Source organism: Larus michahellis, chromosome 10 (genome assembly GCF_964199755.1).
Source record: "Larus michahellis chromosome 10, bLarMic1.1, whole genome shotgun sequence".
In the NCBI taxonomy this organism is placed as follows: domain Eukaryota; kingdom Metazoa; phylum Chordata; class Aves; order Charadriiformes; family Laridae; genus Larus; species Larus michahellis.
In genome coordinates, this window is record NC_133905.1 from 10,327,263 (window position 1) to 10,353,536 (window position 26,274).

A 26,274-nucleotide genomic window follows, 5' to 3' on the forward strand; every position below is an offset into this window, starting at 1 on the left:
AAGTGGAGAAAATTGATATCTTTTCATTAAGCTGACAAAGTCTTTTTCACTGCTGGCATCTGTGAAATGTGTTCTCTATTTAAATTTTATTTATATCAATCTTCTCTGGCGGAAACTAGATTAAAATGGAATGCTTTATACTTACAGTAAAAACTTTCCCATCCTGCAACGAGTGCCATGCTGGTATTGAAAATGAACTCTGTTTCTTATTCCTTGGAGTAACATGATACCTATGATCAGGAGGAAGCGCAATCTAATATCTCTACCCCTTTGTATTCTATTTCTATATAAACAAAATGTGTACACTTTATCACAAGCAAAAAGAGATAGCTGCAGCGGCTTTATAATGGCAAATGCAGAAGCAATCTTGGAACATTTTAATACATAGCATGTTCCCTCTAAACTGTTGAAAAATGCATGATGATGCTTTGCTCTGTTTTCGTATTTCAGGGTCTTCCATAAACATGAATTAAAGATATATATTGGGCTGTGAGTATTGTCATATTGTTACATTGTAAAATATAATGCCTTTATACTTATTGTCATATACAGTTTGTCATGTTGTTAATGCAGTTTCCTAGATACAAATGCAGAAAAGTTAAAGGAGAATTCTATCTGCAAAAAAAGTCTTCACGTTTTTTTATACACACTGGAGTAGCAAACGTGACACAAGCAAGTGCCCGCGAGTTTCTGGGCTTGTGTGCACGTGTTCTGCCAGACCACCCTCTGCCCACGTCCTGATAATCACCTGTATGGGGGCAGTTAGTCACTGCTTTGAATGACCGAGTAGCTGCAGCTTAATGCAAGAACTTGAAGACTGAGAAATGTGAAACTCGACAAGTTGGGGACTTTCAAGAAGTAAGGAAGTTTTAATCAAATGGAGTGTGTAGGTTTTTTTCCAACTGTTGCTTGATTTGAGAGAAAGATGATGGAATGGTTGGTGTTGCCATGTCGATTTGATCTCAGTTTAGGTGCAGATATTTGAAGGTGTTCGGTGCATTTTTACTGGGATCCCGTAATAGAGTAATTTGTTACGGAAATTCAAGGGGGAAGCGTCCCCAGCCAGCTCTCTGCCTGCACCAAACCTCTGTGCTCCAGATGGTGCACAAGAACAAGTCAAAACGCGGTCACTACTTGCAGGCTGAAGGCCATTGAAGTCAGTCTAGGCTGGAAGTTCCCTGCAGCCACCTAAGATCTGGGCGTTATATTTGGGAACAAATTCATTTTAAAATGCAATAGAATTGTGTAAACACTAGCAAACATAAGCTATTCTCTTGCTCTTTCCCTGTATGCAGTCTGATTGCCAGATCTTTTCTCTGTAGTTTATTTCTCTGTTTGGTACACGATTAGCAAATGCCATTCCAACCAAATGGTTTTTTGTCTGTTAATCCATGCAGACTAAATACATCAGAAGTTAAATATTTTGATCAAAAATTTTCTATAGCTTTGCAAACAAAGATTTAAAAAAAAAACCCAGTGTGAATTGGACTGGAAAAAAAAATCTCAATAATTTTTTGAAGAAAGTTGCTCCATTAGTTATATGATTAGAGTTTAATATTCTTATAAAAGAGGCGTTTTCTTGAAAAGAACTCAGATATTAGCAATCCCTTATTTACCCTAGCAGGAGGTGGGTAAAAAAACCCAAACCAAAACAAAACACAGACAAGGCAGGAGCAGCCAAGCCTCTTTTATATCTTTTTTTTTTCCCCCCATGGCTGAGGGTATCTGTCTCAGTCAAATCAGCCTTGCATGAAATCTCTATGCTTCATGTATTCCCTAGACAGTGAGAAGTGCACAACAAAAACCACTCCAAAACGTTACAGGCATCTAATTCAGCGTGATGTGAGCGCTCACAGCCTGGGATACCTGGTGACTAACGGGAGTCTGTAATTCGTATCCAGAATTAGCAGTTCGGGTCACCGAGATGCTCAGGTTCTTCGGGATCTGGGAGATCTTGAACACACACCGCCCCGAGGGAAAGCATCTTAACTTGAACAATTCTGTCTCTCACACGACTGCTTCGGCACATCTCAGAATCTCAGAGTGACATAACCTAAATGTAGAGAAGCTGAATTGTATTCCCCAGGGAAGCTTTTTCGGTCCCTCCCCCCCTCCCCCTACAGGTGTACCTAATCTCAAACGCAGCAAACTGTGATTCATTTTAAAGCTTTTTCCTGCCTCTTTGAACAGAGCTGGAGGTGTAAAACTTTGAAATCAAGTAGACCTCAAAGGATCAGCAGTGCCCAAGAAGGACAACTGGTCCTAAAGATTAAAAGGCTCTTAATAGAAGAGAGAACCTATAAACACAAGACTCAAAGGAAATAATTTTCATTGGGCTCTGGACGCCTCTACCACAGCGCGGTGGTGAGGACTAGACTACAGCGAGCTTTGTAGTGCTTCAGACTTACAAAAGGATTTTGCCCACTTACATATTAGAGACAAATAGGAACTTTTCATCTGCAAATGGCCTTAGTTTCCCCCTTTATGAAAGAAGCCTTGTCTCCAGCCCAGCTATGCTGGGTAGGGACAGGTGAGGGTGCTCACTGGTGGACCTGTGGGTGGGCGGGCTACCCTGTGATTGCAACTGCACTTTGATCACAAATTAATGTACATATATATATATATATATGCTAACATCTGCAGAGTATTACATGAATCAGTTGACATTAGGGTTCAGCACTGACTTTGCATTCGATTATTTTTCAAGGTCAATGCGCGAATACTTGGGCTGTGTTTAACAGCATCACTAAGCAGTTAAATCATTTTAATTGCTATGAACAGCATTGCTTCTCCATTCCGTCTCTCAGTCTGTATTCATCTCCTGTCTCTGTTTTACATTGTCAACTCCCTAGGCCAGGGCGTTCAGTTTTGTGGGTTTTAGTACCTTGCACCATAGGATCCTTCTCCATGGTAATTTAATGCTACAGCACTGCTACTAGTAAATAATTATGATCATGGCTTTTGATTCCATCTAGCAGGATTCTCCTCACGTACTCTGAGGATGCTCTGTTCTGATGATTGCTGTGAAGGCCAGTATTTAGCAGGATATGGTTTTTCAGTTTGCCCACTGCACAATCTATTATTAGAGTGCAGATTCAGCCCTCATGTGCCTTTTCATGCATTGCAAAGAGAGATACTTCTTTTCTCCACTGTTAGCAGCATTAATGATACCCTCCTGAAAATGATGTGTGAATAGCATCACTAAACTGCCTTGCAAGCACAGGTGTAAAGGGGGGGGGTTTTATACGTATGGAGAAAACATAAATTACATGATAAAAATGAGGTATAAGCTGTGAGAAGGAATAGGAAAGACAACACAGAGAGATAGATGATCATTGTAGATCCCTTCCAACTACTATTCTATTCTATTCTATTCTATTCTATTCTATTCTATTCTATTCTATTCTATTCTAAGCTTACTTGCTCCAATTCATTCAACTCTTCTTCCAGACCAAAGGAGTTTTCAAACTCAAGGTTTTTCTCCCTGTGTTTCAAGAAGACTCAGCAGGTGAAAACTATCTCCCTATAGGGACAGTTATTCAGCAAGTCTGCTGGTATAATCACATACCAAGTGAACGCCTATTTTAGTGATACTCACTTGGACTTCTGAGATGCAGGAGCTTCCCATTAGAGTTAATTAGCTGGCCCAGAAGTATTGCTTCTCATTCTGGTTTATTTTTCACTAAGGTGGGCTATACTTGGGTGCACTCCAGCATGGCCCACCAGATATCTTGACCATATGCCATTCAGATCAACCTTGTACACCAACAAGCAGCGGAGGCTGGTTTATCCAGCTTATCTGAGGAACAACGATCTCACCTTTCTGAAGGACATCTTAATTGCACTTTAAATGAAACAAAATTGAAATTTAATGCCTTGACCTTCTTTACAGAATTTCCCACTCCATATTTACCATTTTTATTTCCCAGAGTTTACTACCAACTTACATAAAAAACAGCTTCCTTTCTGAGCCCGTGACATATTTTCATGTTTGTTTAACCAAACTAAGTTATTTCTCTCTGTTACATTCTTACCTAAATAATACAGTGTTTGACTTAGTTTGGGTGTAAGCATGTGTACGTAAGTCTCCCATTTGTAAATACACATTTATAGTATTACACACCTACACACCTCCACCTGTGTGTGTGCTGTTTGTTAGTCTGAAGCAGAAGCAGCTGGATCAGAAAGTGAGGGCAACGTTACGGAGAGGGAATTATGTGAGACTGCCAGACAAAGTGGCTGAGGGCTGGCCCCTCAGAGGCTCATTTTTCGTCGACCACAATGGAAAACAACATGCTAAATTGGAAGAGGCTTACGAAAAGTTAGTTTTCCTTTCAGAACGAAGATCAAAAGGGGAACCACTCCTAGTAAATTAGGATTGGAGCAATGAAGTCAGCTGCCTAGGTGGGATGACAGGAGGTCTGCTGAGACAACGTGATGGGTATAACTCCTGTAGATAATGCTGATGATACATAACTTTGGCTCATGCCCACCTCTCCTAACCTGAAAATGAGAGTGCAGTTCAAATGGAAGTGCTGGAGTCCCTCCATTTTGCCTTGTTGAGTTTCTTTCTTCTACAGTCTCCTGCTCTGGTGCCGCAGTGTGGATTGTTCATATGTTAGAGATTAAACAAAAAAGGGACTTCATCTGTGTATCTGTGAATTAAGGTAATGGACATTAGTAACAGCTGCAGATACATCTTTAGGTGTTTCCTTAGGACTTTGTGAGCATAAACAGATTACAAGTAGATAAAAAATAAATCACTACTTTAATTATAAACTCTGAAATGTTGCATGCACAACAGGGCATTTTCCATAGCTGAATGGTGTGATAGAAAGGTAGTCTGCTGCTTCAAATGTATTTTATGGGCTTGCTGCAGCTATGTGGGGAGATACGAAAGGGTTAAGCATCTCCCTTGGAGCCAGTGTGAGAAGCTTTGACAGTTAGGCTTCCTGAGTGCAACCATGAAATTAATTCTTGCCAGGGAAAACAAACCACAGAGAGAGCCACTCATGCACCAACTAGTCACAGTTTGCAAGGTTAGCTAAAGTTTATCAAAATCCCCAGACAAAAAATGTCATTAAGATACAGTTAAAGTTATAGACAGATACCAATTCCCAGGCAAGAAACTTCATTAAGGTACACTCAAGGTTGTAAACATACGTGCCAATTAAATTCAAACAAGAAGATCCAAACTCTGTCATTATTTACAACGTTAAATATTTGGAAATTAAAAGTTACTGCTAGAGATAATATGGTTTCTATAAAATTCATAATCACGTTTCAACAAACTGAACTTCCGGTGCTGTTCAGTATTACCTTACCTTCTATTTCTAGTTGTGATGCTCTCTGCCATGGGATACTGTGAAAGCTAAAAGTCTACGTGGATTCTGCATGAGAATTCTGCAGACATTTGTGGAAGAAAAAGGCAGCTGTAGGTACTGAAAGCAAAGCAGACACCGTTTATTCTGGAGTACCCTGAGCCACAAGTCCTGGAGACCTGAAGAATATTCTGGGGAAGATCTCTTTTGACTTGCCTTGTTCTTACATATGTCCATAACGATCGGATTGGCCACTCTCAGAGACAGGCTGTTGGCGTGGATGGTCCTTTGGTCTGGAGAAGCGTTGCTGTCATCACGGCATTCCCCGCAGTCACAGCATGATAGCAGAGCAGATCTCGCGTATAAGGAAGCTACGGCAAGCAGTGCACTGTCTTAGAGAATATAGGATGCAAACCAAGTAATTAAATGTGGAATCCTTGCAACGACATTTCAATTGAAGGGTTTAGAAGGGACACTGCCTCTTAAATGCAGTGTTAGACCCTTGAGATATTATTAGATTTTTCATTATAACATAGTTGTAAACATTGTCTTTTCTCTTTTAGCTTCAATAGTGATTGGGAAATGGTGGTGTGAGATGGAGCCCTGCCTAGAAGGAGAGGAATGTAAGACATTGCCTGATAATTCTGGATGGATGTGTGCAACTGGCAATAAAATCAAGACCACCAGAGTAAGTCTTTCTGCCTATACCTAGGAGGTATTAATAGGAAAGGGAGTCACTAATAATTGCTCATACATATCTTTTCCATCATCATGCCTACTGTAAAAGTCTTAAAGATCACTGCATACCTCCTCAGCCACCCAGTTCTTCTGGTTGGGTGAAATTCAGTGAAAATTTGCATGGATTCAGGCTGGTCAGCTGAGTCCAGGCTTGATAGCCAGCAGCTTGGAGTTGCTGAATCGCCAGGTCACTTTCTTACAGACATTGTCACCTCAGGAAAAAAGCTAGTGCACATCACTGGGTCCCTTTCTGGTGGCAAAAGGGAAGAACATTAGACCGAAGGGATCTGCTGGATCCTATATCCATTCCTTGGCTGTTCCAGGCCACATCTGTACCAGCAGCTGTGCAGGTGTTTAGTAGCATGAAACAATGTTGAGGACTCAAATCTGCATTTCAGGTCTTACTTCAGAGCAGCTCTAGCCCCGTGCGCCCATTAGTGACATACTCTTGAGATGCTGAAGATTCAGGTAACACAGGCCAACAGGTGATGACAATTTTCACCGTATATTTCTAGGAAAATGCAGAGATACAGCTGCAAAGAGAGCAAGCGTGAATGAGCTGGCTAAACTTCTCCTATTATGAGATTACCTTTGGAGAAAAAAGTGTTTTTCCAAAATAGATTCTAGCTTTACTTTTGCATTGTGCAATTTTTTCACAACCATTTTCTTAAAACTGCCACCTATACCTCTATTCAGCAATTTTTAATTAAAATATTTTCACACCACAATTGAATATTTTTCCAAGAAAATTACATGGTTGCCAAGATATTATTTTTTTTTATAAATGAATAAATTTCGCTTTTCAATGAAGTGGAAAATAACTTTTGAAACCTGCTAAATGAAAAAAAGCAAATTTTCAAGAATTTTTCTGTGGTTACGAAGAAGTTCTACATACTCATACACAGCTACTAATTCACACAGGAACGTGAAGCTCAGTGTTACGATTTCCTGACTTCTTCCTTTTTCTACAATCCTAAATCTCGTCATTTTTTATGCCTTCTAGGCCTTTTGTTGTAGGAGGAGGTTTTACCCCAGCTGATCCCCATGCCTTCTGAATTCTTTTCTTTCCCTGCATATGACTTACCCAAGGATGAATGATTTGTGCTGCAACTCTAGTTCCTTGAAAGGTGCCTTCTGCCACGGCTAATCTCACCGTCACATCAAATTACCAGGATACGTATTATCAGAGGAGGTTTTCTTTGCAGAAGGCAGTAAGTGGCCTCTGAAAACGGGATGCATATTACCTCTTTGCCATCTCCCAGAGCAAAGGAGAAAGTACATTGGAAACTGATTCCTTGGCACAATCTCTTCCTGGAATGTCGTTGTTGCTGCAAACCACTCTGTGCTCACAACTGAACCACCACGGGAAGATTGTGCCCTCCCAAATGTGCCTTGCAGTGCGATTGGAAAAAAAAAAACAACCAACACCCAAACCTACTACTTGCCCTTTTCAGTGAGGCAACATTTTTCCCTCACTGAATTAGGGATTTAAAATGGAAGAAAGTGATATTAAAGAAGCAATAAGCAACATGAAAAAGAATGTTATACTTTTGTTAAATTACAATAATTCAGTACTTCTGCAGTCTGTCTGCAAATTATATAATTTAGGAATTGCATTTGCGTTTTTCTGTGAAATTGTCCTGCTCTTAACTCCCCCAACCCTCATCATATAAACTAGTTTTAGGCGATAGCCTCCATCTAGAAGTGATTGCTAGAAATTTAGCAGCTTCATTAATATGCAGATGCATGGTCCAATCTATTCAGTATGCATTATTGTATTTCATTTAAATTAAATACTTACAGAGTGAGTGCTCATAACTGAAAAAATATTTCTTCATTTACCCACAGGAATTATTTTAATTAGCTTGTGAGGGGAGTACCTTATGGTGCTGCTTCCAGTAGAATTTTGCTTTGTTGCTTTAGAATATCATTAAGGAACCCAACTGACAAAGGCAACATGACAAGATGTGTTTAGCAACCGTCTCTTGCATTTTCTAAGCAAAAATTCTGCTTCAGAATCCCTGAAACTTTGCTTGAATCCGTACCGCTGCATCAAGTCTAGCAACATAAAAATAAAAGAATAGAAGCAATCAGATCCTGAAACAGGCATTTTTTTTCTTTGTTTTGTCATTTCAGATGGCATCAGAGAAAGAGATTACACTATAATCTGTACTGACCCCAGTCCGGGCTGCAAGATTGGGCCATGTGTGTCTAATTTATGTAGTTAAGGAAGTTAAGAAAGCAGAAGAAACAAGACAAATCAGTCAACATCCTAGATAGTTCTGTGGTGATTAGCCAGAAAGTTAGAACAAGTCACCATGGGCTGTAAACTGTTTTCATGAAGCCTCTTCCTTACACTAAATACATTTACGTTGGGCAGCTGCTGTCCTGACAAGGGAAATATTCACATTTATGACTCCCAGGATTAAAATATCTATTAGTATATTCTTCAAGGCCCACAGTAAATCACAGATAAACATGTGTGAATGTGTGTGTATATATATATACACACACACACACATGTATATATACACAATATATGTAATTTTACAGTGTCGTATATTACTTTGTGGTTGGTTCTCGGATGTGATTAACACTGATTAGTGTCAGAAGGTAGACAACAGACCCAGTGAAAGCTTTACCAGCACATCCTCCATTCCTTCCTTTTCATGCAGTTATTCCTGTGTTTAGTCCTTTAGCATAGCTCACTAATTAAGTTGTTAAAGCCAAAGATATAAAGCTCACGGCCTCTGTAAATCGATTTGTTTTCTATTGATGGTCAGAGCAGGTGACAAACACTGGAAAGAAATCATTTTGTAATTCAATTTTTGGAGCAGTTTCAACACTTTTTTTAATCCCTATTCACTCCTTTTTTTTTTTTTTTTTTTTTTAAGAATGTAAGTTTCAGTGCTTTCCTTAAAAATCTGGGGCTCTTGGAGCTGTACTAGGACCTGGCTGGAGATCCCTCACTACATTTCAACAGAGCAAGCAACACCGGGGGAAATGCAAGAGCACGGTCTCAGTTGGGATGCTGGGAGATGGTGCCCACAAGGGCACATAAATGCCTGTAAGAACCAGAGCTGCTGAAAACACATGGAGTCATGGCTCTTCATGCAGCCCATGTTTTGTCACTTCCCACCTGAGCAAGGGAGTCGCTCACAAACTCTTGACATTGGATTGGCGTCTACACACAACTTCCTGTGGGCGCTTTGCAGGGCCCTCGAGGAGCGCGGTGCTGCCCCCTGGGCTCATGTGCACGCTGCACTGCAAAATGCCCTTTTTACGTAACCCACACTAATATCACCTGGTGTTCATGTACTAGCCCTCTGAATACTTCAACAAGCTGTTTTTCTGCTGATACTGTGGAGGATGGATATTAAAGCATTGAGCACTTGGGGACCAGCAGAGAAGCTCAGCTCGGAGCATCTCTCCAGCTTCACTGCCTGCACCCTCCATGACAGCCCACCCACCCCCCAGTTTCCAGTGCAATACTTGGTTTACCCTACGTTTTGCCATCAGAGAAATGCAGGCCATTTTATGGTGCTGAGCATCCATTTCTTAGCAGCCACTGGTCATCTCTTGCTGCAGCAAATAGGACCTGAGGTGCCCAAGGCCCCTTGGCACCGTGGTCCCTTGTCATTCCCTGCTCCTACTCCAACCGCACAAACTCGTGAGGCAGTGTACAAACAAGAATGGGATGCATTCATCCCAGAGAGAGAAAACCCAGCAGGGTCACTCGTCAGTGGCAAACCAGGAGAGCAGAAAATGGGAACTGGGGGAAGGAAGGAAATGGTAAATGAACCCAGAGTTTCATTTTCTTTTTTTAAGCTGTCCAACTCGGTTAATATGTCAGATGATTTCCAGATTAAGTTTTTCTTTAGAGCACTGAAGAAACCCCTCTATTTTTTTGATAACAGTTCCTGCAATTAAGAGGTCAGTTCAAAGCAGTAGAGCACAAGATAGTAAATATCTCTTGCTATAAGACTTACTGCTGCATTTCATCATATCACCTAGTGCTTAGCTAATAATTTGTAGCCCGGATTTAATGCCCGAGCCTGTTCATATTCAAGTCTATTTGAGTTTCATTGCTGACCTAGTCATCTGGCAAAGGGCTGGACCCCTTGTGCCATTGATCTGTGTGTGTCAGTGTGGGAAAGAAACAAAAGCCTTATCTCGAGAGAGCTATTTTTGCTTCTGGTCAGTCATTCTTATTTCAGCATCCTAAAAAAAAGCCCTCTGGGCGGTGGTGTTTCCTCTCCAAGCCATTAGTGCGCTCACTCAGATCAATTGTGGTGTTAGTCATAAAGAGCGACGGTTTTATGGTCTGTTGCAGGCCGTGTTATCTCACCTGAGGTGACTAGATGAAGTTGGTCAGAGTTTCCAGTCTATTTTATAGCTAGTCACTGCTATCCTGCCCCTCTTTGGGGAAGTGGGTTTGTAGGGGTCCAAATGAACCTGAAAGATGGGTCCGTCTGCATGTCCTTGTCTAGCAGAAGCTACTAGACTCTGCAAAGGGGAGGGTGGAAGGCTGGGGTGAGCATGGCCCCATGCCCAAAGCTGTCGTGGCATCTCCTGCACCACCAGCCCAAGTGACGGATGCACATCCAGGGTCTCCCAAGCTACAGGCACGGTCTGCCCCGAGCACATCCTGAAATCCCTGCAGCCCCGAGAGAAAAGAACCCCTCCAAAATATTGCTGTTTAAACTCAGCTATATCATGAGCAGGGCAAAGTGCCACGAAACCTAGGTCTGTCTTTCCTCTCATAACATATTTCATACAACTGACTCTTTCGCACTTCCTTACTGCAGATCCACCCGAGGACCTAACAGAATGCCAGCTGCATGGAGACAGTGAAAGCCCTGCTGATTTATGAGGACAAAGTCATGGAAGTTTAAAATCATCTCAGCATTTACAAGCCAAATGGATTTCTTATTTGCACTTTGACTGTTTACCAGATAACAACAGTGGCTTCACTGTGTGAAAGAAAGTATTCAGTGGAAATAATGCCCCTGATTTTTGACAGCTGAAAATAAAAATGAAGAAAATGGTTCCTTTGGTAAAGTTTCTGAGATTGCGAAGTACAAACAACAGTATAAATTTGGATCTACAATTTACTTTATACCAGTTGAAGTATATATATAGAAATATATATATATTAATATACGATATTTTGAAATAAAAGCCTCACTCTTCAAGAAATTGAATAGTACCACACTTTGCTGCAGCTGCTGTAATTTTTTTTTTTCTTTTTTGTAATGGTCTGGAAGATCCCTACCCGTATCAGAGAGAAATGTGGCAGTGAAGAGGCAAAGCAAACCTGCTGCGGTACAAGGACGCCTAAGAGCTACACGAATCCTACCGATGTGGCATCCAGAGCTTCCTGTTCCCTTCGGCAGAATTTCGAGGGCATTTGTTGTTCCACTTTGTGTTCTGGAGGCTTTTCCCCTTGTGCAATACTAGCATGCTGGCTTTGCTTCATTAACCATACTTGATTGATATATAACAATGATAATTCTATCCTCTTCCAAGAAAATATTTTTAGAGCTGTTAGATATTCCATGAAGAAGAGATGGACAACTACTGAGTGAAGTACAGTATGTATTAAAAGTTTATTTGGCAGAGTTTGGTAGACTGTGAGCTCCCTTCTTATTAAAGATGTACTGTACGTACAATGTCTTCAGACTTTGTATAGCTCGTAGAGACTACAGTAAAAACCCAGAAACCAACTCCACAGCTTTGCGTTGTTGGCTCACTAGTTCTTTGAAACAACAACAAAGCTATTTCTTTCCAGACCAACATGCGAGAGGGCTTTTACATACGGTTTGGTTTTTTATGAGCCCATTTGCAATTGGTGAACAAGCATTTCAGCTTAAGTGAATGCCTCTGTCGACAGCTCGAATGCTGAGGCAGACCCTCACACAAGGGACTGCCTGGCCATGTGCTCTTATGCCACAGCACACGCGGGAGAAAAACCTAAATTTGACTTTCCCCATTGCAGGCCAGGCTAATTCTCATTGAGAATTCTCATTTGGCAGCAGCTAAAAGCATACACCTGGGCAATTCCATGGCACAGCAAAGGCACAACAGTTTGTGGTGAGCAAACTGTGTCTGAGCCCTGCTCTCGTTTCAGGAATAATTTCTTTCAGTTTAATTTTAATCTTTTTCTTACTAAGGTGAATGCAGCTGAGCTGAGATGCTCTTCAGCAAGGATGCGTCCACAGAGCCACCGATCTACGCGCTGCGAGCGGTTTGAATTCACACTCGTAGCTAAGCTGTTGCTGTTCACCATGCAGCCTGGGCCTTGCGTTGCTGAAGAAAGATCAAATCTGAGCGCTGAAATCTGCAAGCCTAGTTCACATTCCCAGGCACTTTTGTGAGCAGTCCAATTAATTTCAGGGGGTTTATTCGTGTGGAAAAGTATCTTGCTGTCACGCATAAGTCTTTGCGATCTACCCTTTGGTACACCGAATGCTACCAAATCAAAGAGGAATAGGGAATTGTAAAACTTGTTCTATCCAGTCGAGCTTCATTTCTTTAATATTTCCAATTTCTTTTCAGCCTGCTTACCTGTCTCTCACAGGACCCCTTTGGCCATGCTCATCACTTTTAATCCAATGCAGAAGAAGTGCTGCACTTCCCGACTTAGAATTAGTCAAAATTCTCCCACTAACTTTCTTTCTCCTTCAGGGCAACCATTCAATCCCTGATGCTTCAAGAGGCAGAAATTTGTCACTGTAATTACACTGTGTATTAAAGCAGCTACATGACGTGTCACGCCATACTCCATGCAGGCTTTCCCTGCTGGTCCTTGCCTGATGCTCACAGTGGAAATGGATGTGCTGTTTCCAAGTACTTCTGTTATTTCCCCTTCAAAAAGATATGAGAGTGAAAAGCGTCCAGGGAAAAAATTTGTTTTTATTCTGTGCACAGAAAGACTAAATAGAAGCATGAGCCTCACCACCAGTTGTAGGTCCTGTAGATGGAGACCAGCATCACTGGTGGCCCAGCTGGACAGGCCATGTATTTTCTGGCCACAGCCACCTGCCTAAACCACAGAAAATACCTGGACCCTAGACTATGTTTTAGATACAGTCTGTCACAGCCATGCGTCCCTAGTGCCATCATCTCAATTTGGAGAGGACCACTGCCTGCCTGGTTACCTTACAGGTAGGTGTGGTCCCAAAATGAGATCATCAGACCAGCTCTAGGCTCACCTGCCACAAGTAAGGAGAAACTCCTCCAAAATAAATCCTAAGCATTTCTCCATTTTACTAGATCAGCGCTTCAAAAACCCCAGGACCCTGTAGGGCTCAGAAGCCCTTGGTGCACTGGGAGACAGACTCTGCCACCAGGAGATAAGTTGATTAAAAGCCAGGGTATATTATAACCTCTTTAACAGTGGGAACTGAGGCACACAAAGCTAAATGGCCACTCAAAATCACATTGGAGGTCTATGGAAAATTGAGCAGAAATTCAACTTTGGTTTCTTTATTTCCAGCCTACTGATATTCTGTAAGATGATCCACACACAACAAATTAACCTCTTTGCCAAAGCCCGAGGTATCACCGTTGAGAGGTATCTACCCCATCGCAGTGCCTCTGACACGGCTCACACTGCAAGCAGACAACAATGCTTATGCCTGTGTCTATGAAATATGCCTGTTGAGATTGGGAAATATTAGACTTGCTAAAATATAAGGAGGAAATGTTGTCATTACCACAGCAAAGTTTCTTAGACATGTTTATGAATTTTTCTTTGCCAGTAGGCAGCCTCAAATATCACCACACCAAATTCAGCAAACATCTGCGTCTCTTTGAAGTTGCTTCAAAAATCTGCTCATGAAGTGCGGCACTGAGAAGTTGCTGTTTTAATTAAAATGTTTTAGAGGGGAATTAAGGCCTTTGCAAAAAATAATGACTAATAAAACGTGAAGTCAAATTAAGAGCCGGATGCAGCTAACCTTCATTGTTTCAGTGAACCAAAGTGAAAATAATAATAAAAAAATTCAACCAGCCTGGAGTCACAATGATCATGTATTTCAGTGATATGCACAGTATCACAGTGTGTAGTGGGAAGATGTCAGAGCTGCTTACCTTGGCCAATGGAAGCCCAGTTCATTTCAGTGGTGGAGTGAACGGGTCCCACATCCTCATGAGAAAGTGTGAGTCGTGCCATTCTCTGCACAATGTTAAAAGGTATTTACATCAACAGAAGAGAAAGTTAAAGCTCCTGCTTTCTGGCAGAAGTCTAGATATGTCAGGGGGGAAAAGAAAAATATTTGTAAATGCATCAAAGATGATAAACTTAGATTTATGTCAGTGTTTCTTCTTCAGATATGTGAAACCAAGTTATGTAAATCTAGAATGTACAAGTTGGAAAAAAATACTGAAAAAAAAGAAAAAATTAGCTACCATCTGCCTATTGATTCAGAAAATCTAGATTATGTGCTTCTGTCCAAAAATCTCTGGTAATAAAAAGCTCAGTGTGGTATGACTTGATATTGCTTTGAATATGCTACATGCTATAGTTGAAGAAAAAAGACCCACAGAGAAAGCCCACTGCTATGGCAAACAATTATGAAGTGCATGATGTGCACCCAAACCTGGCATTACACAAAGGCCCATGAAAAATTACTGAAGGTGATATAATTTGTGATGCGTGATGCTTTTATCAGACCTATTGATCGACCATTAACAGGGTTTGCAGATACTTTCAGTGGTGTATTGCTTGTATGTTTTCCAATTATAAAATGATTAGTTATGTTCCTAACTCTCCTCATTTGCCACTTTTCTGTTTCACTGTATGATCCAAATATAATTACAGATGATAGAGAAGTTGTAGAGATAAACATACCATAGCTTGGAAGGCACATCCACTTCATCTGAAGGTGGCAGTCTTTGTTTCTTCTTCAGTGACAGGATGAATATTGTGGCCTAAAATGAGCTTCTCTTGTATCAATACCTCAGTCACATCCCAGTAAGCAGGGTTTAGAGCTTGCCTGACAAAGAAATGGGTCATGCTTCTTTGCTTGGTATTCTATTTTTTGTCAGAGAAAAATAGAAATACATTCCACAAATAATCTTTCAGGTAGACAGAAGGAGATGTGTGTACAGGGCAGTTGGTTTAAGGCTGTCAATGCTTTTTCTAGTTCACCGGTTTGAATTCAGATCATAGGCCTGACACATATTTATGGTTCCTTCTCTGAATGCTCACACAGTCAAAACACTTAACTTCACAACTATTTATACTTTATAAAACTATGCTGCTCTGAAGAAAAGAAACTGAATCCTCTGCTTTGCAGGTAGGATACAGACTCATAAAATTTGAGACCTGTCCAGGGCTATGCTAAAAAACTTCAGCAGAGCCAGTAGTAGAACTGAGGACTCCTGGATTTCAGGTCATCATCGCAGATGGTTCATCTACGGTTCACATCAGTGAAATTTCACTGACAGCAGGCCCTGGCTTTTAGTCTGGGTTACAGAGAGCAGAATTAGGGTGCCTGCAGTCAAGTGCAGACAATCACTCCCTTCAGCTGGGATTTGCAAACCACTGATGCATGGAAGACCACCGCTGGACCTACTCCAACATCTTCTGCTCCCACAGGGACACAGCCCTGCCCTAGTTTGGTTTCATGGTTCCTGACCATAAGCTGCTTCGAGCCTTTCAGAGCAGAACGGAGATGAGAAAAGGCACAGAATTGGCTGTGCTTAATCCTGGTGGGATGAGAAACAGATGTAGCCAACAGTCCTTCTTTTGGAGGTCAGGATTTCTCGGAGTTGCCGATCTGATAGAACAATTTTCAGGTAAAAGTTCACTTTGAGCAGAGATAGCACACATTCCCTGACACGAGGAAGTGCCTGAACCAGCTAACAAGAAGCACAAATAACTAGGGAAGTAACTAAGTCATGGGGGAAAAAAATCATTTTGTTTTTGACAAATGATCATCTGTGAGCACACATGGCAGATCTTTGATAAAACCTTTTGCTGTTGCTTGACAAGTACCTCTAATTCCTGACTGTGTCTCAAAAATATACAGAGAGCTTTCCCACATAACAGGCCTGGGTATCACATCTTTTCATCCAGCACTTATTGTCGGATTATTTTTGTTTTCCCACCATGTGGCAATATGGTCAACTTTGTATGCCCAGAAATACTATACGTGTTTGACCATCAGGTTACTGACCCACTTCCAAACACCAGTATAGGTTAGGGGTGGACATGCTGGGAAGCAGCTCTGAGGAGAAGGACCTGGGGGTCCTAGTAGACAGCAAATTATCCATGAGCCAGCAATGTGCCCTTGTCGCCAAGAAGGCCAATGGCATCCTGGGCTGCATAGGAAAGACTGTGGCCAGTAGGTCGAGGGAGGTCATTCTCCCCCTCTACTCTGCACTGGTGAGGCCACAACTGGAGTACTGTGTCCAGTTTTGGGCTCCCCAGTTCAAGAGGGACAGGGAACTACTGGAGCGAGTCCAGCGTAGGGCAACCAAGATGATTATGGGACTGGAGCACCTCCCTTATGAGGAAAGGCTGAAAGAGCTGGGACTCTTTAGCCTGGAGAAGAGAAGGTTGAGGGGGGACCTGATTAATGTTTACAAGTATCTAAAGGGTGGGTTTAAGGAGGACGGAGCCAGGCTCTTTTCAATGGTTCCCAGTGACAGGACAAGGGGCAATGGGCACAAGCTAGAACATAGGAAGTTCCGTTCAAATACACGGAAAAACTTCTTTATGGTGAGGGTGACAGAGCACTGGAACAGGCTGCCCAGGGAGGTTGTGGAGTCCCCTACTCTGGAGATTTTCAAGACCCGCCTGGATGCAGCCCTGAGGGATGTGCTTTAGGTAATCCTGCTCTAGCATGGGAGTTGGACTAGATGATCTCTAGAGGTCCCTTCCAACTCTGAAGATTCCGTGATTCCGTGATTCCGTAATTCCCATTATTTCTCATCTCCTTTCTTTGTCAGATGACTGTCCTTGATTCAGTTAGAAAGGAGGGCTAGCGACCCACCTAGGTTTGAATCAAACTACCCATAACCTAAAATATTGCTCAGGTGAATATGCAATTTCTTCCTCCCACCTGCCATTCCTCTTCATTTCCTATTTCATTTCATTTTCTTTTCAACCCATCCCCTCTCTTTCACACCACTTAATTATTTTCATCCATCTCTATTAGTCCTTTATCAGCACTACTACCCCACAGACTAAAGAAAAGCAGCTGCGCTGTCAAGACCCAATTCAAGGAGCTGTTCCCCCCACCAACAACAGCAGTGATTTATGTGATCTTCTTTCTTTCCCTTTTTCCAGTGTACTGTGCAAGACGAGATCCTGACCTCGCTGCAGCTGCTGTGCTGGCAGCTCCCCGTATTTGCACTGCCCACACCAGCAATCCCCAGCTCAGGGCCAGAGGGTCCATCTCAGCTGTGCCCTAGAGTGCAAAGCAGATGCTACTGGTACCTGATTTGCAGCAGAGGAGTTAATTGTCAGTTCCTCACCTTCGCTGAACCTGTCCTGTTTGTTGCTTTTCCTACAGTCTCGTGTACCTTGACCAGAACTGAGAACTCAGCACACTGACTATTGAGGGCTTGCCATTAGTTTGTGACTCTGCAAGAGGAAAGTTTATCACTATTGATTTGATCAGACTTTTCTCAGACCTGAAATAAAGAGTGAAGAAAAGGCGGCCAGGTTGCTGTTAAATGCACAATATGGGTGCCAAGCACAGACGCGTTAGGCTTTTTCTGGGCTCTTTTTTCCCCTAGTGCTCTTTCAGTTACATTTTCTTTCTGAAAGACACTGCTATCTAGACATGTAGAGCCTACGTGGTGTCTCACGTAAAGTGGTCCAGATTTTTTACAAATCTGGAACCAAGTCCCTAAAGCCCTCGTATCTCACAGAGAAACAGTTAGCCTGAAGACAATGGTCTCTGTCATCACAGAATCATGGAATGATTAGAGTTGGAAGGGACCTTAAAGAAAGGCAAGGGCAGGGGGGAATTCTGGCATCTAGAGCCCCAAAACTGTTACAAGCCTAAGGCTATAGTGGCCTTTTCTGCCCAGCTGTGCTGAGATGTGACTATTATAAGAATATCATGTTCTCTGTTAGCTTTTCTACTCTCTCAGCACCTGATTTCTAAATATTATTATAGCCTATTTCCTTTTCAGGCCATCTCTACCCTGCCTTTGTCCTAGGCAGAGAAAATGATATTCTGCTTACACTAAAGCCTATTATTTTACGCGACATACAAAACAAGACAGATGATAAGAGCTCGTTGGTCTTATTCAGCAAAGCTAATCTCATCACTTGCTTCACTGGGGGGTTATAAACAGTATTCCATCCTATCCCCATAATCGAAACACCATTTTTATATCACATCTTTTTTTTTTTTAATGTCAGACAATTTTTATTTGTTTAGAGCTCTAGATCCTGTAACCTGCTTCTAATTTTCTGATTTGAGCAGAATTGAATGGAGATTTCAAAATGGCAGGCCCAATCTTACCATTTTTCCCTGTAGATGTTGTGGCCATATAATCTGCGACTTCCACCTTCCGATGCTCTTTCCAGCAGCATCTTGTTACAGTCGACACCATCCCTGGGTAATAGAAACCAAAACAGACAATTCTGAATTGAATGTCCAGGCATTCACGTATTTTACAATATAAAATACATGTTAGACAGATTAATAGTTAATGCTAGTTTTATCCTTTAGTGACTGACCTCAATGGAGGGTACAGCAAAATTTCACCAATGCCCAGCAGGGTTAGGGGAAAGATAGGGACAGGAGCTAAATAGGAAAGCGTTACCTACACATACGGATTTACCTGCTGCCTAGAAAGATTCCGCAGACTGAAGTTACTGAGTTCACCCCAGAGGACTGAACAGTAAGGGTCAACACCTGTTTTCTGCCAAAAAGTACTTTGGTTTCCCTCATACGTGGATTTGACCCACGGTATTTGCTGGTTCATAATGTTGCTTTGCAGCCCCACTGCTGAGTTAAAAATGTCCTTTTTTTCCCCCAACAATTATTCCTATTGTGGCTTTTGGGACTGCTTGTTACATATGATCTATGAGACCTTGGAGTTAAAGATGGCCCTCAAAAGTTCTCAAATGTGTCACAGGGGGGTTTCTCAACAATAACATCTTGACTGTGCATCTAGCAGCAACACACAAAAAATACTTATGATGGGATCACAATACATACCTTCCTCCACCATGGAATAAAGCTGCAAAGGAAAATAAGGATGACAGAATTTCTTACAGTCAGTGCTGTTCAAGATCTGAATGCAAAATAAGGAAGAGCAGCCCAAACCTTTAAAAACTGGCTTAGCACATAGTTGTCATTGATTTCTAGTCCATGTGCTCCTCCCTTAATATACACCACAAATCTCCCTGGAGACTACAGTGACTCCACCTTGAAGCACCTCCTGTAGCAATACCATTCGAAGCCTTGACACTTGCAAAGGAGACCCAAAAGCCACCCACGCCACCTCAAGTGAGTGTAGACCTGTCAGTGTGTTGCTGTCTCCAGTTTCCCTTTCAACTGCTGCCCTCCCACTCCCAGCAGAATTTGACCAGAACAGCTACGTTCTCCACAAACTGCTGTGAGACATGAAAGTCATCTTATGCCTGAATAATTGAGGCACTTGTCTCTACCAACAGCCAGTTGGTTTCTGTAGTCCTCATTAACCCACAGCAGCCCTATTTAAACTGATCTAATTAGTCCCTTGCAATCAAAGGCAGTGGTTTGGGTAGAAGAACTGAAAAACGGGAGTTCACAACAGGTAAAGTCCTTGATCAGGATGATTATTATTTCTTCAAATCAAACCCAAAGTTTGATAATGAGATTTCTGGGAAGATACTACATAGGAAATCCTATTACATAGGAAAATCAGTTGTTCATCACTAATTGACTCCATCCTTCTCAGATGCTTTTTCACAGACACCTAGAATCAGGATTTCTGAGCACATACAAACCTAGCATTAAGTTAAATGAAAACTGAAGAACTGACCTGAAAGCAAAGATTACCAACCTTAACTTTCAATTTACCGTAACCTTGCCATGATTTAAACACAGGCTGCTCTGCTGAAATACAGACAGTTTCTACCTGTGGCTCTCCATTTTCTTCACTGCTCTACAAAGCACAAGCTAAACTGAGTGCAAAACACTACCCGTGCAAAATGCCCTGCACACCTCAGTGGTAACTTTCCTCACCAGTTAGCACTAAGATGCCCTGAGACACAGGTGAACCCATCAAACACAACCCAACATACAGCGGTGGGAATGATACCAGCTCTTCCGTTTCAAGTTTACACGGTATAGAGGCAAAACAGACCGGTAACAGGAGCAACTTGATATTATAACCCATGCCTGGACAGTAGAAGATCCGCATCTCACAGATGACTTGCATATAAAGAGAGTAGATACAACGGCTATGCTGATCATTTCCTTAGGATTTAGAGAAATGAGCAACTTTAGCTTTACAGACTTCATGGTTCCTTGATCTCACTACAGTAAACAGCTCCATATTTTTCCTTTTTGTGTTTTATCCTGAAGCAACAGAGCATTACATTAATTGACTTGTCTTATTAATTCAATAAGCTGCTTCCAAGATGAAATGCTTAGCTATGCTTGCTTGTTTTTGGCACTTTTTGGTTGTTGGAAGAAAAGCTTTAAGGCTAGAATTGCTCTGATGTTTTCCACAGTTCACTGAATAATTTTATGCACTACTGAAGATTTGCCACATTTGGAATTACTACAAACTGCTACTTTTTCATCATAATTTAATTCACACTTTTAGTATGATAAGAAAACATTTAACAGTTTGCATATTAGAGAAGTGTATTTGTTCTGCCATAAAGTTGTGGTTAAGAATTCATTATAGGTCATTCCTTTCTAGGATTTATAATTTGGACATAAGATGCATTTAGAAAATTAAAGATGACATAGAAGCCACCCCATTCAAGTGAATTATATGCAAGAAAATTCAGGGAGGAAAAACTGACCTTGCTGTAAACATATAGCAAAAATAATTTACTGCAAACTTGAATAAGATTGACAATTTTTTTAGTATTTCAGCAAGCTATTAGAGGGGAGGTGAACGTATTTTAAACTTTAAGAAACTTGAATCCCAATAAAAATATCCAATAGTCCTTGAGGGGAAAATACTCGTGTAACTGTGGATTCTTAGATTTCAACTTCTTTAGGAAACATGAACTCTGGGTTTGCCTTTCAGCTGGTGAAAAAGCTCATTTTTTTGCTCTGTGAACTGAGTGAAAATGAAATTTCTTTTCTTCACTGAGCTTGTTCGATTTCAAGAAGGCTGGCCAGGGGTTGTCAATGCTTGTACTTTTGAAAACTCTCCTTCCATCCATTGCCTGACTCTAGGCTATGCCCACACAGTCTGTTCAAAGCAAGGTAGAGCATGGTTGTCCTTGCTCAGCACATGGCACACACCTCGGACTGGCACAAGCATCATTTAGCTTGTTAATGTCACCCTTCAGGAGCCATTGCTGGTGTCCATCAACCTCTCCATGTCCCTTGGAGGGTCCTGTGACACCGTGAGCTATTGCCCTAGAGGTAAAACTCTCCATTTAATTTCTTGGAGTGAAAGCTCAGGGTGCAGCCTCTAAGGTGAGGTCTCTGAAAGTTAACTGTGAATATTCTCCCTCCACCTTCACACTGCAAGGGGCTGTGGGCACCTCCAGCCTCTCTGATGAGGAAAGGGGGTGAGCCCACATCCAGGATTGCTTCTCAATCTGTAGGTAGTACAACTCCCCAAAGTCCTGTTCCACTGCACGGCACCCACCAGAGCCCCTTACAGAGCTCCTGCAGATAGTGCTGCCTTTAGCTTTTTTGAGGGTGATGGCTGGACTGGGCTGGGCTGCTGCAGGGAGCAAGGGCTGGACACAAACGGAGTAAAAACCAGAATGCTACAAAAAGGAGTCAGTCCCTGGAGAACCCGGTCGGTTGTTCCTGCTCCTATGGGTAGGAAGGCATGTCTGCTGTCACAGTGTGGGCCGGGTTGCCCAATGACAAAATGACAAACGTTGTCCTCCACCGGTCGCTCCAAAGAGAGGATGAAGAGAGATAAAGAGATTTATGAGTTTAGAAAAAAATAAACTACTTTAATGAAATATTAATAATAGAATTAAAAAATGAAATAATGAAATAGATACAATATACACAAAACCGTATCAAGCTCCCAGGGAGATGTCACCAGCAGGCTGGTGGAAGTCCTGGGAAAGTTCCAGACTGGCCTCGGTGAGGAATGGGAACTGGATTCCAGAACACACCGACGGGGATCAAAGGCAGACAAACCAACAGGGCCCTCCCCACACATCAGCCCTCAAAGGAGAGGCCAAGACCCTTTGCTCCCTCAGCTTTATACCGAGCATGGCAGACGGCACGGAACACCCGATTGGTCAGTGTGGGTCACCTGACCTGTCCCCCCTCCCCACAGGTGTGACCCCTCCATGGGGTAACACCGGGTCAGCTGACCCCGGTTGCCACGGCAACGGGTGTGGGCCCCGGCCTCTCCTGAGCAGAATGTGGGCCTGCTGCACCCCAGACCGGGCCATCGGCGCAAACTGCTCTTCACGCCCTCCCTCACCTGCAGCAAGCAAAATTTTGTCCCCCAGCACTAAGTCCGGCAGCCTCGTGCTCAGCGGTAATGCCGGTGGTCGGGGCAGTGACAACCCGCGTGGGTTGGTGCAACGGGTGACGAACCCTCTCCTCACCACAGAGCCAGTTACAATCGCAGCTGCAGCAAACCCAAGCTGGTAATCGCAAGGCTTTGAGTCAAAATAAAGACTTTGCCTGCAGTGAGGTCCTATTTTTAAATGAAGGCTATTGATCAGGTTTCTGGCCTTTAAGAAAAGAAATGAAAACATAATTTATGCTCAGAGTGACCTGTAGGTGTTTGGACAACAATTAATACCCGCAGTTATGGTCATGCAGCTGGACACGTGGCAATAGATCTTTTCCTTGAAACATTTTACCCTTACAGCCACTGCCTCTTACTCTTCATTATGTGTCCCCATACTCTTCGCATTTCAAAATTATCATACTAAGCAAAGCTCAATACACTGTTTAAATGAGTAAGGAACATCTGGTAAACTGAGACTGCTGGGACTCCACGGACAGATAAAGTTGTAGCACTTTTCCTCTGTATATGGAAATGCATTGTAAATTAAATCTACAAATCGTCTGAAAAGGCATAGGTCAGAAAGCAGGTGGAGAAACGCCATCATTTGTGCCAAGGTCAAATTCCATGCAGCTTAGCTTAAAGTCAGTGCATTTTTGTCCATTCAGCCACAAAGCAGTGTGGTGTTCACTCATTATTTTGTATTTTAATGGTTTTGTAAAGATGCTTGTGACATCATATTTTGGCCTTCACGATAAAACTGACAAATCTTGTGAGTATGAAAATATTTCTCTCCCAACCCCATTTTTTTCTTTCGTTTGCTTTAAAGAAATGTGGGATAATACTGAAATCTGAACCCGGAGCTGCCTGAGACTGAACCACTGCCTGCTGATCTACCTTAGTTAAAAAAAAGAACAAGTTGTGCAGGAGGCCATCTGCCGTGAAACATAAATGTCTTGTAACAGCAATGAGCCGAGAGCCATGAACCACTTAGCCTGAGGGAGAAGATGTTTCAGCAGGGTAAGCAGCAAGGAAAGCCTCAAAGAGACGGGTGACGCTCCCTTTCAGCTCCAGCTGCTGCAGCGTGGAAGGCCAGCTCTCCACAGCCTGCTAAATTCCTGCACAGCCTGATAGCTCCTGCTGCGTCACCTCTTCACCTTTGCTTTCATGCAGAGAGATTGAACCCTTGGGAAGATAAGAGCCACTTTTTTCTGTGTTACTCTGTGGTCAGACATCCTCCACATCCCACTGTGCCAGGGGAGGATGTTACCATACCTGGAGGTTTTCACCACCTCCCTGCCAAAGAGGATCTGCCTCCCTGACATGCTGGCGTTCCGCTGGCGCAATTTGTCTGACACAGATTAGGGAGTATTCGTACATCGGTAGACCTGAGGTCCTTGCAGAAAGCGAGGGGAAGGCACTACAAGCTGGTGGAACTATAACGCTTTGCAGACCAGAGCTGCATCTAGAAGGCAGTGATGCCATAGATGTGCCAGTCAGCGCCGATACCATTCTGTTGCTGTTAGTCCTGTTGCACATGAGGCCATGTGTTTGCAAAACATTCACGCACATTTTGGCTTTTGTCTTTGCATGGCAAAGGGGTAAAAAGCATCTGGGAGAGCACAGTCTACATCTCTGCAAGAAGTTTTACCACCATTGTCTGCAAAATTCTTAAAACACCCTTTATTCGGTGTACATCTATACCTCAGGAATTACTCCAGCACACTTTGCAACCACAGCCCAAATGTCAAATGGGATTAATATGAACCGGTAGGACATTTCAAACTGGAACACAACTAATAACAGCTAATAACACAACTAATAAAAGACAAGCAGCTTTCAATAGAAGGTGGTGTTATCTCAGGTCACAACAGCTAACTAGTATCATTTTAAAACACCAAAGGCAAAACTTAAGAAAATGTCTTCCAGAAAAATTCCTTCCCTTGTTACCAGTTCAAGAACAAACAGCAGGACCATGACACCTTTTTCTTGTTGGTGTAATAATGGTACTAAGTACATGGGAAGATAGCGTGCTAATTGTTTATTGTGTGATCAGTGATATTCCCAGGTGGATGCAAAGGAAGAGGTTGAAAGGGAGTAAGCAATCCTTTGTATTTCTCCTTTCAAGAAATCATGTAAACAGAGGCATGAATAAAAGGAGTGGCAAGACTAACTCTGCAGATGGCTCCAGTGTCAGGGAACGTTTATCTGAAAGACAATAAAAATGTGACAGTCTCCTGTTTTCCCAGGCCATTTAACTTCATCTTGATGACTGTTTTGAGATAAGACAATAATCGATGTAGAAGGGCACACCTCCTTTTTAGCACAGCAGTGGGCACCGGCAGAGCAGCACTGCCGTTATGGCACACGCTCTCCCGCAGCTGCCTGCCCGGTGCTGCTGCTCCACCTCCACCCACCGTGTGATTCCCCCGGGTAATAACACCCAGCAGTTCTGCATCATCTTGCAGACTTGCCCCAGCCTCTTCCCCCCGTTGTCCCCCCCCACCCCCGTGTGGCTCATCAACTTGGCTGATCCTTTTCTGGACCTGCCGGTGCCATCCATCTCCATAGCTCTCGCAGCAGCTTGTGCCAGCACCTTATGGCCACTGCCCACTGTGTAAAGAAATTTCCTTTTAAAATCAATCTCCTGCTCATGTATCGTGTGCTTCTAACCCTAATTTTGAAGGACCTGGTGGACAGCTCCACATTGTCCACATCTCCCACTCTCATGATTTGGTAACCCTTAGCCATGTCCCTTCTCAGTCTTCTCTCCTCCAGACCGAGAGCTCCCAGCCCACGCCCTTGATTTGATGCTGTGTCTGGGGATATATTTGTTTTAAGCCACCAGCCCCAAACCCATCTGAGGATAATCCTCAACTTTGTGCCCACGGATTTCACAGCTCCTGCCCCATCTCAGGAGACCCTTTACCTGCCTGAAGAAGATGCAGCCCTGCAGCCTCTTTTTTACCTTCCCAACATGCAGATCTGTGGTATGGAACAATGAAGTTTCCATCCCTTTGAGCAGGGCTCAATGCAGCTGAGGAGAAAGGAAGGCAAAGGTGCCCCATATCTGGACAAAACACATCTCATTCAGAAAGGTCTGACACTCATTTTCTACCAGCTGAGGGCTACAAAGGATGGTGGAGAATAACTCTGGCAGTTCTCTTATATGAGATTATCTGACATAGCTGATATTAATCGATGCCCAAGGGCAAAGTGACTGGTATTAACCTAGCTACCCTCTCAATGCCACGAAAAATAAGTACATCCTTTGTATATTCCTAGAACAAGGAAATAAAGCTAGAAACAAAGTGCTTAAAAACCTGCATTTGTCAGACTGATCCTGTTTAATTAAACAGGAAATTGCAGGGCAATTAAATCAATCTTTACAAAGAAAAGCTGTTTGTCTGTTTACAGAAGAGAAACTTGCAGTGATTTATCTTAAAGAATGTAATTGCCTAATGATTAATAGTGACCAGAAGTAGTCAGAGGGAGGAAATGAGGAGCGGGAGTGACTTCTCTTGGTGCATATTTGAAGCATGGGAGAGCTATATGCCCCTGCCACTGTAAGTACTAAACAACC

The 26,274-nt window shown here is 42.6% G+C and overlaps 1 protein-coding gene across 3 annotated transcripts in view; it reads left to right on the forward strand.

The window, feature by feature from the left end:
• Window positions 1-14,558, forward strand: part of TAFA1 (TAFA chemokine like family member 1) — a 238,786-nt gene extending 224,228 nt beyond the window's left edge. For all 3 annotated transcript variants that reach the window (XM_074602427.1, XM_074602428.1, XM_074602429.1), the window contains 2 exons: window positions 5,885-6,009; window positions 10,868-14,558. In XM_074602427.1, the coding sequence (XP_074458528.1) occupies window positions 5,885-6,009; window positions 10,868-10,885 (143 nt within the window). In that variant the 3' untranslated portion in view covers window positions 10,886-14,558. The remainder of the gene's footprint in view (window positions 1-5,884; window positions 6,010-10,867) is intronic.
• The last annotated feature ends 11,716 nt before the right edge of the window (window positions 14,559-26,274 follow it).